Raw genomic sequence first — 15,815 nt, 5'->3', positions numbered from 1 at the left:
AACCTACTGAATTGCAGCCATTTGAGACAGCAAGAGGAATTCTACATCATCCTGGATTGCAATGGTCTGAGATGACCTTCACATGGAAATAGGTAATGAGATGCAAGACACAACTATTTTTCCAGAATTTTTGACACATATGAAGCCACAGGTAGCATTTAAAGATACCAATTTTAAGAGTGTGAGAACAGAAAAACAGTATGTATGGAACTAACAGCAGCATTAAGGCCAAGTAAAACATACTGAGCCCACACAGAAGCTGCCTGATCCCACAGATGAAAAACAATTGAAGTCAGTTCTTGGACAACTGAGCAACTACAGGAAATTTATCCCACATGCCACAGCCATTGCAAAGCCATGTGGCATTGGTTGTCCATTTGCCGAAAAGCCTTCCAGGATCTCAAGCAAGCACTCCTCCAGTCCACCTGTCTCATTGTCTGTGATCTTCAGAGATTGCTAATAGTGGATGCAGACGTGTGAGATTATGGGCTCAGAACAGTCATATCACACAAGATTAATGGTATGGAACACACTGTTGCTCTTTCTTACAAATCATTAACAACACAACAATGCCACTACATTCAAATAGAGAAGAAGGCACTGGCAGTTATCTTTGCCATAAGAAAATTTCATGACTACATTTGTGGCCAGAGTTTCATCCTCTTCACAGACCTCAAGGTGCTGCTGACCCTTTTAAACAGGAGCTGCTATATCGCAAAAGATGGCAAGGCACCTTCAATGGCAGACCATGTTTTTATCTGTAAGCGTGTGCTGAAATATAATGGCTCTGAATTTTTTATTCTGTTCTGAATATCAGTCGAGGTACATGTAATGTGTATTACTTAATCAACTGTCCTGCTTTCCTGATGCAAGTTGCAACACTCTGCCACTAGGCAGCTCTGAATCACAGCATGCAACATGGCAGTACGTAACATAATTGCATCGATGCATGAGAAACAGCAGATTGTAATTGAGCTTCTCAGAATAGAAAATGGGCCTCCAATTGAAATGCCAAGAATAATGAAAGCTGTGTGCAGTGATGATTGTATCAACATCAGTAATGTGTGACATTGGATCAAAATGGTGAACCTGGATTTCATCACCTGTCATGATGTTGTTAAGGAACCCATCACCCTCATGCTCAAAATGCACATGTTCGATTTCCTCTGTTTCATCTCCAGAGTGAGCATTTGAGGCACCCACCATACATACAGTTTTCTGCTGTACAGTCCTGTAATGATGGTCTGTATATGCTCTCGTTATATGCCACACTTGCCTGAGAACTGTGTCTGTATTTTCCAAGGATTTTCTCTGATGTGGTCATCACACCAATTCCAGTAAGTCTTGTTGGCTGCTGTACAAGGTCATCCGTTCTGAGCTCTATCACACACATTTAGGTTAGCACCACTGTTTCCTTCATTGTGAGCATGAACAAGCCTATGTTCCACATTAGTCATGTTGATAGAATCCTCATTGTACACAGTTTTCACTCTTCTAGGGATTTCAATTGGAGACATATTTTCTCTGGTTAGAAACTCAATAACAGTATACAGTTTTTCAGACACTGACATGGTTACATTACACACTGCCGTGTTACATACTGCAACTTGGAAACCTCTAGTGAAAGGAGGTTGTGACTTTTGTCAGTGAAGTGGAAAATTGACCAAGTAATGTGCATGACATATAGTACCTCAACTGACATTGAGAATAACATAAAAAGTTGGAGGCATTACTTTTCAGCAAGCTCTTTAATATGTACTTATGATTGTACAAATACCATTGTTTGGCCATCACAAAGACTTCCATATGGAGAGAACAGTAATACACATCCCAGGTGTAGAGAAACAACTGAAAGAGTTGAAAGAAAATAAGACACAAGGTGCTGATAGAATCCCAGTTCAGTTTTACAAAGAGTACTTTACAACACTGGCCCCTTACTTAGTTTGCATTTATTGGAATTTCTCCCACAGTGCAAAGTCCCAAGTGATTGGCAAAAAGCGCATGTGACTCTTATATATGAGAAGAGTAAAAAAGCACATTTGAGAATTTAACTTCAGTTTGCTGCAGACCTTGAACATATTTTCAGTCTGAACATTCCTTGAGAGGGAAAAACTTCTTTCCACAAATCAGCACGGTTTTAGAAAGCATTGCACTTTTCTCAAATGATATCCTGTGAACCATGGATGAAGGGCAACCTACAAATTCCATATTCCTAGATTTCTGTAATGCATCTGACATGGTGCCACCCTGACTACTGATGGTGAAGGTACAAACATAAGGAAAGCTTCCCAAATATGTGGGTACTCAAACACTTCTAATGTTGTCCTCAACTGCTAGTGTTCATCAGAGACAAGGGTATAATCAGGAATACCTCAGGAAAGTGTGATGGGGCTGCTGTTATTTTCTATACACACAAATGATCTGGCAGACTGAGTCAGCAGCAGCCTGCAGCTGCTTGCTAATGATGCTGTGATTTATGGGAAGGTGTAATTGTTGAGTAACTATAGGAAGGTACAAGATGAATCAGATAAAATTTTTAGTGGGTGTGATGAATGGCAGCTAGCTCTAAATGTAGCAAAATGAAAGTTAATACAGATGAATTGGAAAATATGAAATGACTAGTAGTGGCACACAGTATCCTCTGTCACACAGCATATGTTGGTTTGTGGAGTATGTATGTAGATGTAGATATTCAACACCACACCACTACACAATTCACTAAAGTGGATATGCTCTTTCACTTATCTGTATGTCACGATGCATCCTTTGATGTAACACCAGACGTCTGTTTTCAGGCAGCAACATAGATCATGAAAGCAGTCACACAGTTGGCCATTAATGCAAAGTTCATAGTTAAGCTGATTCTCAATGACCTCATTCAGCAAGGAGTGGTGCACTATGTCCCACATGGGTCCCAGCTGACAGAAAGCTCATCCACAACTGAGACACTGCAGCATATTGCTGCCATCATGAGCTCTCCATCTTTAAGGGGGTCGTCCTCCAGAGTGGCAATGAGGAAACTTGAGTCATCAGTCCCAAAGCCATGCACTGCTCCAACAGGGGTATTGGGGAATTGTTTTAATAAAACAGATGGCCTAGGAGCATGTGTATTGGCAAAGCACTGATAAGGATATTGAGCACGCCTTTGCCAACTATTGCTCTTGCCAACACCATGTGGTCCCAGTTAGGAGGTACTTGTATAGTTGCCTCTACCTACACAGCCATGGTCATCAATCCATTTGGATTTTTCAGGAGCTTTCTTGGGGGCCCAATGGCTGGTGCACACTTGTCAACACCTACAGCAAATTCCTGTAAGTTTCAAGAATGTGGTCCATGATGCTGGCCAAAATTATTCAAGTTCTGACACACATTTTCCCAATTGAGGGCTTACCAAGGACAATCAGTATGGACAATGGTATTCAGTTCTGTTCAATGGAATTTAAACAGCTTTGTGAGGACAATGGGGTTCAACAAGTGCAAACTGCTTTCCATCCCGCATCCAACAGCATCACAGAATGTTTTGTCTGCACCTTCAAGATACATATGGCCATGATACAGTAAGAGCAGAACAAAGAGGATGCACTAACACCGTTTTTTGCTTCCTATCATACCAAACCTCAAGATGGTGCCAGTCCTCAGAGGGTCTCCATGGTCACTTAAGTGGACCAAGCCATCTGCCGTCAAGCTGGTGCCCATAGCGATGTACTGCTAACAGGCTACCTGCATCATTTTCAGTCTTGGCAGCAGTGTTCATAAGGGGCAAACATTGGTGGGTCCCAGCTCGGATCATTCATCTTCCAGGAAGTTCTGCAGTTGAGATCCAAAATCAGGCTAAGGCATCCAGACATATTAAACAACTCCATATGTGATGGGGAACCTGCCTCTCTAACAACGATTCTGACAGGGTTCTTTTCCTGAGGCACCCCCACCTGTTCCATGATCCAGACAGGCAGCTGAGGCACCATCAGCAGTGGTTGCAGTGAGAAACCCTTAGGCAGCATGACCACAGCTCCAAGGACAGGGCCATGGCCATAACAGAAATGTGGATATCAACTTTGATGGACCTGAGACATCTCCACAAGCAGACAAACTCATCACAATGAAACGACCAGATGTCGAGATGGTTCTATGCTGTTCCATGTGACAGCATCCAACTGGAATACAGCTGTGACCAGTAGGTTGCTGTACTACAGGTCCACCACCATCTCCACACATTGGTCAGCATATCAATAAACACATCAACAAACATATAAACACTGGTATGTTGACATGTGAGTCCACATTGGAATGTGTGATGCCACCGTCGCCTACTGCTGTATTTTCACCACCACTGGCAGTGCTAGATTTGCAGCACTTTGCCTATGCTGACAGCATGTTGACGGAAGTCCAGAGCAAGTATCTATCACCCAAGGCTGTATTTAAGTGATTGACCAGCACTAGAGAAACCAGTTCCAGCTGCAAAACCTGTCCTGGAGGATCAACACTGAAGGATGACTATGAGTAGCCAAGCACTCACCACAGAAACCTTCACTTCTTCTCAGAGACAGTATAACTCTGGTTGAATTTAGAATCTGTGCTAATGTCAAATAGTTGCTGTTAATGAGTTATGTTCTGCAGGATTTTGGAGAGTCAAGTGGTTGTTCATTCTTACTAGGGATCACGTTTATCAGTGACTTCTATTTTTGTTTTGGAAATCTATTTGGGAATTATTCATTTAAGTATCATTCAGACTTACATGGAGTTCTTTCCCAATTGACAATTATTATTGACCTACTGCATATTCTGAGTAGGAACAAAATTGCTTGTTTTACAGTACTAACTGGTTATTCTTATTTTGTACATGTCTGTGGTGCTGCTTTGGTCATTGCAGTATTCTGTAACTACACTATTAATCAGTCATATCTGGAATCAGTCAACTCTTACAAATACCTGGGTGTAACAGTTTCCAGGGATATGAAATGAAATGATCATATGGTATCAGTCTTAGATAAAGCAGGTCGCAGACTTGGGTTCATTGGTAGAATACTAGGGAAATGCTATTAGTCAACAAAGAGGACAGCATACAAAACACTCGTGCAATCTATCCTAGAACATTGCTCAGGTGTCTAGGACCCATACCAAATAGGACTAATAGGTGATATTGAATGGATAAAAAGAAGGGCAGCATGAATGCTCACAGGTTTCTTTCACCCATGGGAGAGTTTTATGAAGAGGCTGAAGCAACGGAACTGCCATATGCCTGAAGAAAGATGCATACCATCCCTTGGTAACCTACTTAGGAAATTTCTAGAAGCAACTGTAAGGGATGACTTTAACAATATATTACAATCCTCTATGTAATGCTCACATATGGATGGCAGACACAAGATTAGATTAATTACATTGTGCCAGAGTGTTTAAGCAATCATGCTTCCTGTGCTCCATATATGAATGGAGAGGGAAATGGTCCTAAGTGTACAATTGGTCATATCCTCTGCCATGCACTTCGCAGTGATTTGCAGATCTAGATGTAGGTGGTAAGAATAATGATAAACCAGTCTTATACAAACTAAGAGAATTTTTGTTTAAGAAACTGACTCTGTAGTGAATTATAAGTGAGAGAAGGAATTAACTGTCCTGCTGCTTAAAATTTATGAAGCCAAGATTAACCTTTTTTTTGCAAGAAATGATTTTAACTGTATTCTAAATATTTTGCTTCATATGTTCTTATGTCAAATTTGACCACTAGTATGTGGAGTAGGTCCTACCAATAATCTACTGAGATTTATTTCTGCAGCACATCTCCACAATTACATACCTAATCAGACAAATCAGTCAGAATCAAGTCTAATGCCACATGGGTAAGAGGGCAGATAGATGAATATATTAATTTATTGATTGACAGAATATCTTATGTTAACTGGGACTTTGTATACAACACACAACCTGGAAAGGGTGCTGGTGAAATGGTGTTTAACAAATTCCTGGAAATACTCATAGAGTTATGGTACTCCTGCTCACCATTAGTCAAAAGTAGCCCTAAGCATAAACAGAAAAACAAACAGCTAAAATGGTATACAGATGAGCTAGCTCTCACTAGGGAGGAGACGCTCAGACTGTACAGAATATATAAAAATTCTTGTAAACAAGGACCTGAGCTAGATAATACTTCTTACAGAGCTTATCTAAAATGTAAAAAAAATCTACAAAGATAAACTGCCCTTGGCCAAAAAACAAGCATGTGAACATTACATTGAAAGTGCTCCCAACAAATGTAAAGCAGCATGGGATATCATCAACCAATATAATTCACAAACCCATACACAAGATGCAATGCTGGTCCCAGAAGAAGTAAATAATTACTTCCTAACCTCAGTGAGTGAGCATAAAAACAAAATCAAGCAAAATGGCACTTGTGCACTAGATCATCTTGGTGCTGTGCCCCATAGTATGTATACTTTCCACTGGAAGGTTGTCACCCCAGAGGATATTGTAAAAGCTGTGGAAAGGTTCACCAACTCCAAAAGTATGGACTGTTATTGGTTTTCTAACGATGTAATGAAAAAAATAATACACCTTATCTGTCAACCTCTTTCTTTCATTTTTAATATGTGGTTAGAATCTGGAGTTTTCCCAGATGCACTCAAAACTGCTAAAGTAATACCAGTCTTTAAAAAGGGAGATAAGCATCTGCCCCAAAACTATCGACCAGTTTCTATTGTCCCAATTTTCTCTAAAGTTTTTGAATATGTAATGTACAGTCAACTAAATAACTATTTTGATAAGCATGATCTCCTCTCCAACAGACAGTTTGCATATCAGCATGGTAAAAACACCACTACTGCTGTCACTGAAGTTGTTAACCAGGTGTTAACTGCATTCGAAAATAAGGATCTAGTATCAGTCGTACTGTGCGATCTTAGCAAAGCCTTCGACTGCATACCATCTAACACCCTACTTGCAAAACTGGAATTTTATGGCATACACAAACCATCTTTGGATGTAATCGAATCATACTTAAGTAACAGGAGACAGTATGTATCAATTAAAAATAGATGCTCCTCACTGAAGGAAGTTCGGACTGGAGTGCCTCAGGGCTTGGTCCTAGGTCCTTTTCTGTTTATCATTGCAATTAATGACTTACCTTACCATGTAGGAGCAAATTCAGTTGTGTGTTATGCAGATGATACAACGTTGCTCAATACACACCATGACACAACAGAACTGCATCAGGCAACACAGGAAAAACTAGAACTAGTAATGGATTGGTTTTCTTCTAATGAACTCCTGTGTAATCCTGATAAAACACAAGAACTAATTCTGGGTTTAACTACAGCTGTTGAAAGCAAATCAATAAAATTGTTAGGATTCCACATTGACTCAAAATTAAACTGGGAGGAACACATCAGCCATATCTGCAAGAGAATAGCACGAGTGTGTTATCTCATCTGGAGACTGACAGATGTAGTCACTGATGAGTATCTAAAGGTGGTATATTTTGGCCTCTTTCAGTCACACATTTCCTACGGCATATTGTTATGGGGACATTCTTGCTTTATCAGTGAAATTCTGAAAATTAAAAAAAAAGTAATCAAAATAATAAGCAAAGCTAAGCCCAAGGAACACTGCCGTCCCCTCTTTAACAAGCACATGATATTAACTGTGGTGAATCTAAACATCTATACAGCACTGCTTTATGTCAAAAGCAACTTAAATGAGTTCGAGACCAGAGAGAACATACATCCCCACAACACCAGAGGCAAACTGGACTTTGACATACCAAGACACAGACTCACAAAGACTACAAACTCACACAAAATAATGAGTTTAAAACTCTTCAATAAACTTCCAGCATCTGCTCGGTCACTGACCAATAATATTTTCAAACGTAAGGTTTATGACTGGCTTCTCAAACACCCATTTTATAAGATAACAGAATATTTTGAAATAAGCATTGACATTAGTATATAAGAATATTCCTAAAAGAAAAGGAATTAAATTGTAAAAACTTTACTGTAAAGTTATTGTTAATTGTATATTTAATGTTCAGACCTATTCCGCTGTAAATGGTCAATGGTGAATAAACTGAATACTGAACTGAATACCCTCCGCCACACACCGTTGGGTGGCTTGTGGAGTATAAATGTAGATGGATGAATGGAAAAGGCCACTGCTAATTTCCTCACTTACAAAGTTTATGTGACAGACATCAAATTTGAACAAAATATTATCGAAGAAGGGGGAAATGTTATGGGAAAAAAATTAACAAAACTTTTTCTACTAGATGGCACTGTAAGCAGCAGAATACGCAAAATAAAAGATGTGAGGTACACGGCTGTTTCTCAGTTTGCATCTGAGGTGCTCTGCATTACTTTCTCAATGCAGGATTATGTATTGCTGGTAAATCTGTTTTACAAGAAGAGTGACTGTGCATGAGCAGCTCTCCAGAAGTTCCAGACAGTCAAGGGTATCAAAAAAGGCATTTTCTGGTTGCCATAACATTTCCCTCTTCTTTAATAATACAGCATTCCATTCGATTGTGATTGAGCAATTCTTTTTTTACAGTGTTTAGAAACTGAAACTTCATGATCACCCTGTATCTGTTGTTAGCTGTAGAAGATTTGTTCGTGGAATTATAATTATTCTTTTAAAATTGGGACATCTGCATAGAAGTCATATTACAAAAAGGGAGCCAATTCTGTTTTCTGAAATTAATGAAACACTTTAATGGTTTTTTAAGGATGTTTTCATAATGAGTATATTAATTTTAATGAGAATACAAGTGTTAATCCACTGGAAATGACTGCAACTGTGTGACTGAAACCATAATAATAACAGTAATAATCTGCAGCAATAATTTTAATGTTGTTGGGCCATTACACCAATAAACATACTACAGACACAAATTACCTCTTCATGATACATTTGCAGAAGTGCATTGATTTTCTCAGGCTTATAAAGTCTCCAAGCATCAATGGAAAAGAAGGCGTCAAGTATATGTGGATGACTTTGGTGCTGTTTTACGCTGAATATGTCAACAGTTTTCTTTCCAATGCTAAGTGTTGCTGCCAAGCTACTTTTAAGAAGACCCATTTTGCTCTCCTAAGAAAGAATTTTGTGAGGAAGGAAAACAAATGATTAGGTACTCATAGTGAAAAAACATTGAGTTCATTGTGAGACATTATGTACACATGTAACTTACCACATAGTCCCTCTCTCTTATAAAGTCTTCAGCAGATATTCCAGAAATTCTTAGAGATCCCGGATTAATAACCTTTTCATATGGCAGTATCTTAACAGTGACAGTTACACTTGCTGTGATGTTATTCTGTGAGTACCTATGATCACAGACTCTGAATAATAAATTATATCTGAAAATTATGAATTATTTTAATAGAATTAGGAGAACAGAGTTCATAAACTGAATAAATGCTTGAGAGATTTAGGATGTAAGTAATATGATATTACTGAACTTACACTCCTTCAGGAGTACTGCTTCTCATTGTAATCATTCCTGTGCCCTCGTTTATTTTAAATCTATGATGTTCATATGTCTGCCAGTAAAATCTTTTATCTGGTAAATCCCAGTCATCTGGATCTTGAACATATATCCTCCCAATATCTGTTTCTGGAGTTTGATCCTTTATATCAGTATGGAAATACATTAACATGCACAAAAATATACATGCACATTTGTTAATAGCCTCGCAATAATTACATTACACAGAACATATGATAAACATCTCTTTGTGCTATTAAAGCAGCATAGTTTCCAATGGCATTGTAACTGTGGTAAGGTTTATGTGAAACACAAGCAGTTATCTTTAACAGAGATGATTCAAAATCTCTGTTATTTTTAGTTCTACTTGCATAAATGTTGTAACTTCCTGAGATACCCAAGTTTTTGCATATTGTCTATGAAGATACTTTCACTTAATGAAATTACTTATCAGTACTTTAAATAATGTTTCTACTGAAGGTGGGGAATTATCAATCCTCGGATTTATAATGTGCAAGGTATTCCTGTTTCTATCTGGAAGGGCTGTTAATGGAGACAGCTTACACTCTCATTTGCCATGATGATAACTTAACTAAGCATAATAGATTCCAATAAAAATTATTTCACTTCACACTAAGCCACTAGTTAGGACAAGAAGATGTAACACTTTTTATTTCTGCTTACTTATACACAACACATTGCATTAACCATTACAGTTCCGCTCATCTTGATGAACATGTACCTAAATTAATACAGGGTGTATCAAAAAGAATCACCTGATTTAAAAAAATCATAACTATTATGTTATCTGAGAAACCTGTCCTGACAATCACCAAAACGATGATCAAAATAAAACTACAAGACTGGACAAGAAGACAGCATGCAGAATATTGGGCTAAGGTCCAAAAACAAAAACATGGCAAGGTATTGATGCCAAAGCCATGTTCTAAGAGAAGTCTCTCAATCCTGGGCTTGAACAGGAGAGAAATGAAACTTACATAGAATGGGGATCTTCTACTGTGAGGCATTGGAGATTAAAAGACACAGAATATTCAGATCAACCAGACCTGATGAAACCGTGTCTAACAAAGCACTGGTAAAGTATCTCCTTGCACTGTGTAAACTCTGTTTTGGTGCAGGCAGCAGAAGGCTTGACCAATGTTTCCCTGATAAAATCAAATCAAATCAAATCAATGTTATCTGAGAAACATGCATGAAGAACATACTGTTGGAAGAGCAAACTCTCGAGTTTTACATGATTCCTGCTAGGTAACAGCAGTGTGTGTCCACTTTAGCTCTAGTAAAAATGGTGTCGGGACAATAGAAAGTGTTTTGAGTTCTACATTTTGCTCGGTGCGGGTCAGTAATAACTGTTCAGTATGACTTTTGTACTAGGTATGGTGTGGATCCTTCTACAGCACAAAGCATTAGACAATAGCATGAACAACTCCAATAAATAAGTTGTTTGAGTAAAGGCAAATCACTGGGCCCTCCCCAAGTGTCTGACATAGTTGTTGAATGTATCTGCCATGGTTCCACAAGGAGTCCACAGAAATCTGTTCGGTGTGCAGCTTGACAGCTCAACATGCTCTCGATGTCCATCTAGCGTGTGTTGTGTCGATGTTTACACATGAAACCATACAAAATTCAGCTACTGTAAGCTCTTTGTGAAGGTGTGGAGTGCTGTAATTTCATTATTGGCAAGATGGAGGATGACAGTTTTCTTCCATGCTTAGTGTTTAGTGACAAGGCAACATTCCATTTAAATGGAAGGTGAACTATCATAATGTGAGAATATGTGGTATGGAAGAACCACATGAGGCTGTGCAACATGGGAGGGACTCTCCAAAATTTAATAAGTTTTGTGCAGTTTCATGAGAACAGGAGCATGGTCCATTTTCCTTTGCCGAGAACACTGTTACAGTAATCACATACCTTGATATGCTTGAGAACTTTCTTTTCCCACAGTTAGAGACTGATTCAAATAAATGACTTCATTTACCAACAGGATGGGGCACCAACACACTAGCATTTGGAAGTGTGGGAATTTTTAAATCAAAGGATTACTGAACGATGAATTGTTCAGATGTAAAGGTAGTATCCAGAGTACCACAGGAAACTGTGATAGGACTGTTGCTGTTTACAATATATATAAATGATCTAGTAAAAAGCACTGGATGCTCTTTAAGGCAATTCACAGATGGTGCAGTTATCTATAGGGGAGTGCAATAGGTGGTATAGCACTTAGCAGCCCCATCAGTCAAATCAGTAACAGCTTGCAATGTACTTGCTTGAGCATTGTCCTGCAAAATGATGGTCAGGTCCTGCAGAACGTGTCATCACTTCTGTCTCTAAGCTGGCTGTAAGTTGTGTTTCAAAAATGAACAGCATATAGATAGAAGTGATGACATTTTCTGCTGGACCTGACCATCATTTTGCAGGACAATGCTCAAGCACATACAGTGCAAGCTGTTACTGATTTGTTTGGCTGATGGGGATGCTAAGTGCTATACCACCTACTGCACTCCCCTGACTTAGGCCCTTGTAAATTCAACTTGATTTCTAAACTGAAGGAAACACTTCATGCCATTTGCTTTAGAACTGCTACAAATTCGTCAGGCAACAGACCGCGCTGCTCGAACTGTCAACACAACTGGCACTGCTAAGAGTATCCTATGACTTCCACATCACTAGAAATGGGTTATACACAATGCTGGTGACTACTCTGAAGGCCAGTAAAACTTTGAAACATGTATCTATTCTGTATGAGCTGTAAATAAATAGTTGACACTATTAAAGTTCTAACCCTAGTAAATGTAACATATTTCGTATACATATGAAAAGAAATCTACTACTGTACAGATACACTATTAATGACAGCATCTGCTGTAAAATATTTAGGCATCACTATCCAGAGTGACATTAAGTGGAATGACCATATAAAACAGATAGTGACACCAGACTCAGATTCATCAGAAGAATCTTAAGGAAATGTAACTCATCCATGAAAGAAGTGGCTTATAAGGCACTTGTTCACCTAATCCTTGAGTATTTTTCATCTATCTGGGATCCATATCAGGTAGGACTGATAGAGGAGATAGAGAAGATCCAACAAAGAGTGGTGCGTTTCATCATGGGATCGTTTAGCTGGTGAGAAAGTGTTACTGATGTGCTAAACAAACTCCACAGGCAGACATTACAAAAGAGATGTTGTGCATCACAGAGAGATTTACTACTGAAATTTCAGGACAGCACTTTTCAGGAGGAGTCAGACAACATATTACGTCCCACCACATACATCTCACCTATTGGCCATGAGGAGAAAATGAGAGAAATTGGAGCCAATACAGAGGCTTACCGACAATAATTCTTCCCACACACTATTTGCGAGTGGAACAGGGTTGGAGGGATCAGATAGTGGTACTGAAAGTACCCTCTGTCACACACCATTAGGTGGCTTGCAGAGTATGATGTAGATGTAAATGTAGATGAATCGGCCGCACTGGTGCGTTTCATCATGGGATCGTTTAGCTGGCGAGAGAGTGTTACTGACGTGCTAAACAAACTCCACAGGCAGACGTTACAAGAGAGATGTACATCACAGAGAGATTTACTATTGAAATTTCAGGACAGCACTTTTCAGGAGGAGTCAGACAACATATTACGTCCCACCACATACATCTCACCTGCCAGCTGGGGTGGCCGAGCGGATCTGGGCGCTACAGTCTGGAACCGCACGACCACTACGGTCGCAGGTTCGAATCCTGCCTCGGGCATGGATATGTATGACGTCCTTAGGTTAGTTAGGTTTAAGTAGTTCTAAGTTCTAGGGCCCCCCCCATGAACCATGGACCTTGCCGTTGGTGGGGAGGCTTCTGTGCCTCAGCGATACAGATGGCCGTACCGTAGGTGCAACCACAACGAGGGGTATCTGTTGAGAGGCCAGACAAACGTGTGGTTCCTGAAGAGGGGCAGCAGCCTTTTCAGTAGTTGCAGGGGCAACAGTCTGGATGATTGACTGATATGGCCTTGTAACATTAATCAAAATGGCCTTGCTCTGCTGGTACTGCGAACGGCTGAAAGCAAGGGGAAACTACAGCTGTTATTTTTCCCGAGGGCATGCAGCTTTACTGTATGATTAAATGATGATGGCGTCCTCTTGGGTAAAATATTATGGAGGTAAAATAGTCCCACATTCGGATCTCCGGGCGGGGACTACTCAAGAGGACGTCGTTATCAGGAGAAAGAAAACTGGCGTTCTACGGATCGGAGCGTGGAATGTCAGATCCCTTAATCGAGCAGGTAGGTTAGAAAATTTAAAAAGGGAAATGGATAGGTTAAAGTTAGATATAGTGGGAATTAGTGAAGTTCGGGGGCAGGAGGAACAAGACTTTTGGTCAGGTGAATACAGGGTTATAAATACAAACTCAAATAGGGGTAATGCAGGAGTAGGTTTAATAATGAATAAGAAAATAGGAGTGCGGGTAAACTACTATAAACAGCATAGTGAACACATTATTGTGGCCAAGATAGACACAAAGCCCACACCTACTACAGTAGTACAAGTTTATATGCCAACTAGCTCTGCAGATGATGAAGAAATTAATGAAATGTATGATGAGATAAAAGAAATTATTCAGGTAGTGAAGGGAGAAGAAAATTTAATAGTCATGGGTGACTGGAATTCGTCAGTAGGAAAAGGGATAGAAGGAAACATAGTAGGTGAATATGGATTGGGGGGAAGAAATGAAAGAGGAAGCTGTCTGGTAGAATTTTGCACACAGCATAACTTAATCATAGCTAACACTTGGTTCAAGAATCATAAAAGAAGGTTGTATACATGGAAGAATCCTGGAGATACTAAAAGGTATCAGATAGATTATATAATGGTAAGACAGAGATTTAGGAACCAGGTTTTAAATTGTAAGACATTTCCAGGGGCAGATGTGGACTCTGACCACAATCTATTGGTTATGAACTGTAGATTAAAACTGAAGAAACTACAAAACCAGAGGTTGTAGAGAGTTTCAGGGAGAGCATAAGGGAACAATTGACAGGAATGAGGGAAAGAAATACAGTAGATGAAGAATGGGTAGCTCTGAGGGATGCAGTAGTGAAGGCAGCAGAGGATCAAGTAGGTAAAAAGACGAGGCCTAGTAGAAATCCTTGGGTAACAGAAGAAATATTGAATTTAATTGATGAAAGGAGAAAATATAAAAATGCAGTATATGAAGAAGGCAAAAAGAAATACAAATGTCTCAAAAATGAGATCGAGAGGAAGTGCAAAATGGCTAAGCAGGCATGGTTAGAGGACAAACGTAAGGATGTAGAGGCTTATCTCACTAGGGGTAAGATAGATACTGCCTACATGAAAATTAAAGAGCTCTTTGGAGAAAAGAGAGCCACTTGTACGAATATCAGGAGCTCGGATGGAAACCCAGTTCTAAGCAAAGAAGGGAAAGCAGAAAGGTGGAAGGAGTATATACAGGGTTTATACAAGGGCGATGTACTTGAGGACAATATTATGGAAGTGGAAGAGGATGTAGATGAAGACAAAATGGAAGATAAGATACTGCGTGAAGAAAACAGTTGTTGACAGATGTGAAAATTACCGAACTATCAGTTTAATAAGTCACGGCTGCAAAATACTAACGCAAATTCTTTACAGATGAATGGAAAAACTGATAGAAGCCGACCTCGGGGAAGATCAGTTTGGATTCCATAGAAATGTTGGAACACGTGAGGCAATACTGACCCTACGACTTATCTTATAAGAAAGATTAAGGAAAGGCAAACCTACATTTCTAGCATTTGTAGACATAGAGAAAGCTTTTGGCAATGTGGACTGGAATACTCTCTTTCAAATTTTAAAGGTGGCAGGGGTAAAATACAGGGACGAAAGGCTATTTACAATTTGTACAGAAACCAGATGGCACTTATAAGAGTCGAGGGGTATGAAAGGGAAGCAGTGGTTGGGAAGGGAGTGAGACAGGGTTGTAGCCTCTCCCTGATGTTATTCAAGCTGTATATTGAGCAAGCAGTAAAGGAAACAAAAGAAAAGCTCGGAGTAGGTATTAAAATTCATGGAGAAGAAATAAAAACTTTGAGGTTTGCCGATGACATTGTAATTCTGTCAGAGACAGCAAAGGACTTGGAAGAGCAGTTGAACGGAATGAACAGTGTCTTGAAACGAGGATATAAGATGAGCATTAACAAAAGCAAAATGAGGATAATGGAATGTAGTCAAATTAAATCAGGTGATGCTGAGGGAATTAGATTAGGAAATGAGACACTTAAAGTAGTAAAGGAGTTTTGCTATTTAGGAAGTAAAATATCT

At 39.4% G+C, this 15,815-nt stretch overlaps 1 protein-coding gene across 1 annotated transcript in view; it reads right to left on the bottom strand.

Annotated features, from left to right (window-relative positions):
- The window catches only part of LOC126092817 (neural-cadherin-like), a 310,348-nt gene that overhangs the window by 114,574 nt on the left and 179,959 nt on the right, over nt 1-15,815 (bottom strand). The window contains 3 exon segments of the mRNA XM_049908545.1: nt 8,890-9,081; nt 9,182-9,350; nt 9,457-9,620. Coding sequence (XP_049764502.1) covers nt 8,890-9,081; nt 9,182-9,350; nt 9,457-9,620 — 525 coding nt within the window.

Source organism: Schistocerca cancellata, chromosome 7 (assembly GCF_023864275.1).
Source record: "Schistocerca cancellata isolate TAMUIC-IGC-003103 chromosome 7, iqSchCanc2.1, whole genome shotgun sequence".
Taxonomy (NCBI): Eukaryota; Metazoa; Arthropoda; class Insecta; order Orthoptera; family Acrididae; genus Schistocerca; species Schistocerca cancellata.
Note: the sequence above shows the minus strand (reverse complement) of the source record. Positions and strands in the feature narration are given on the sequence as shown.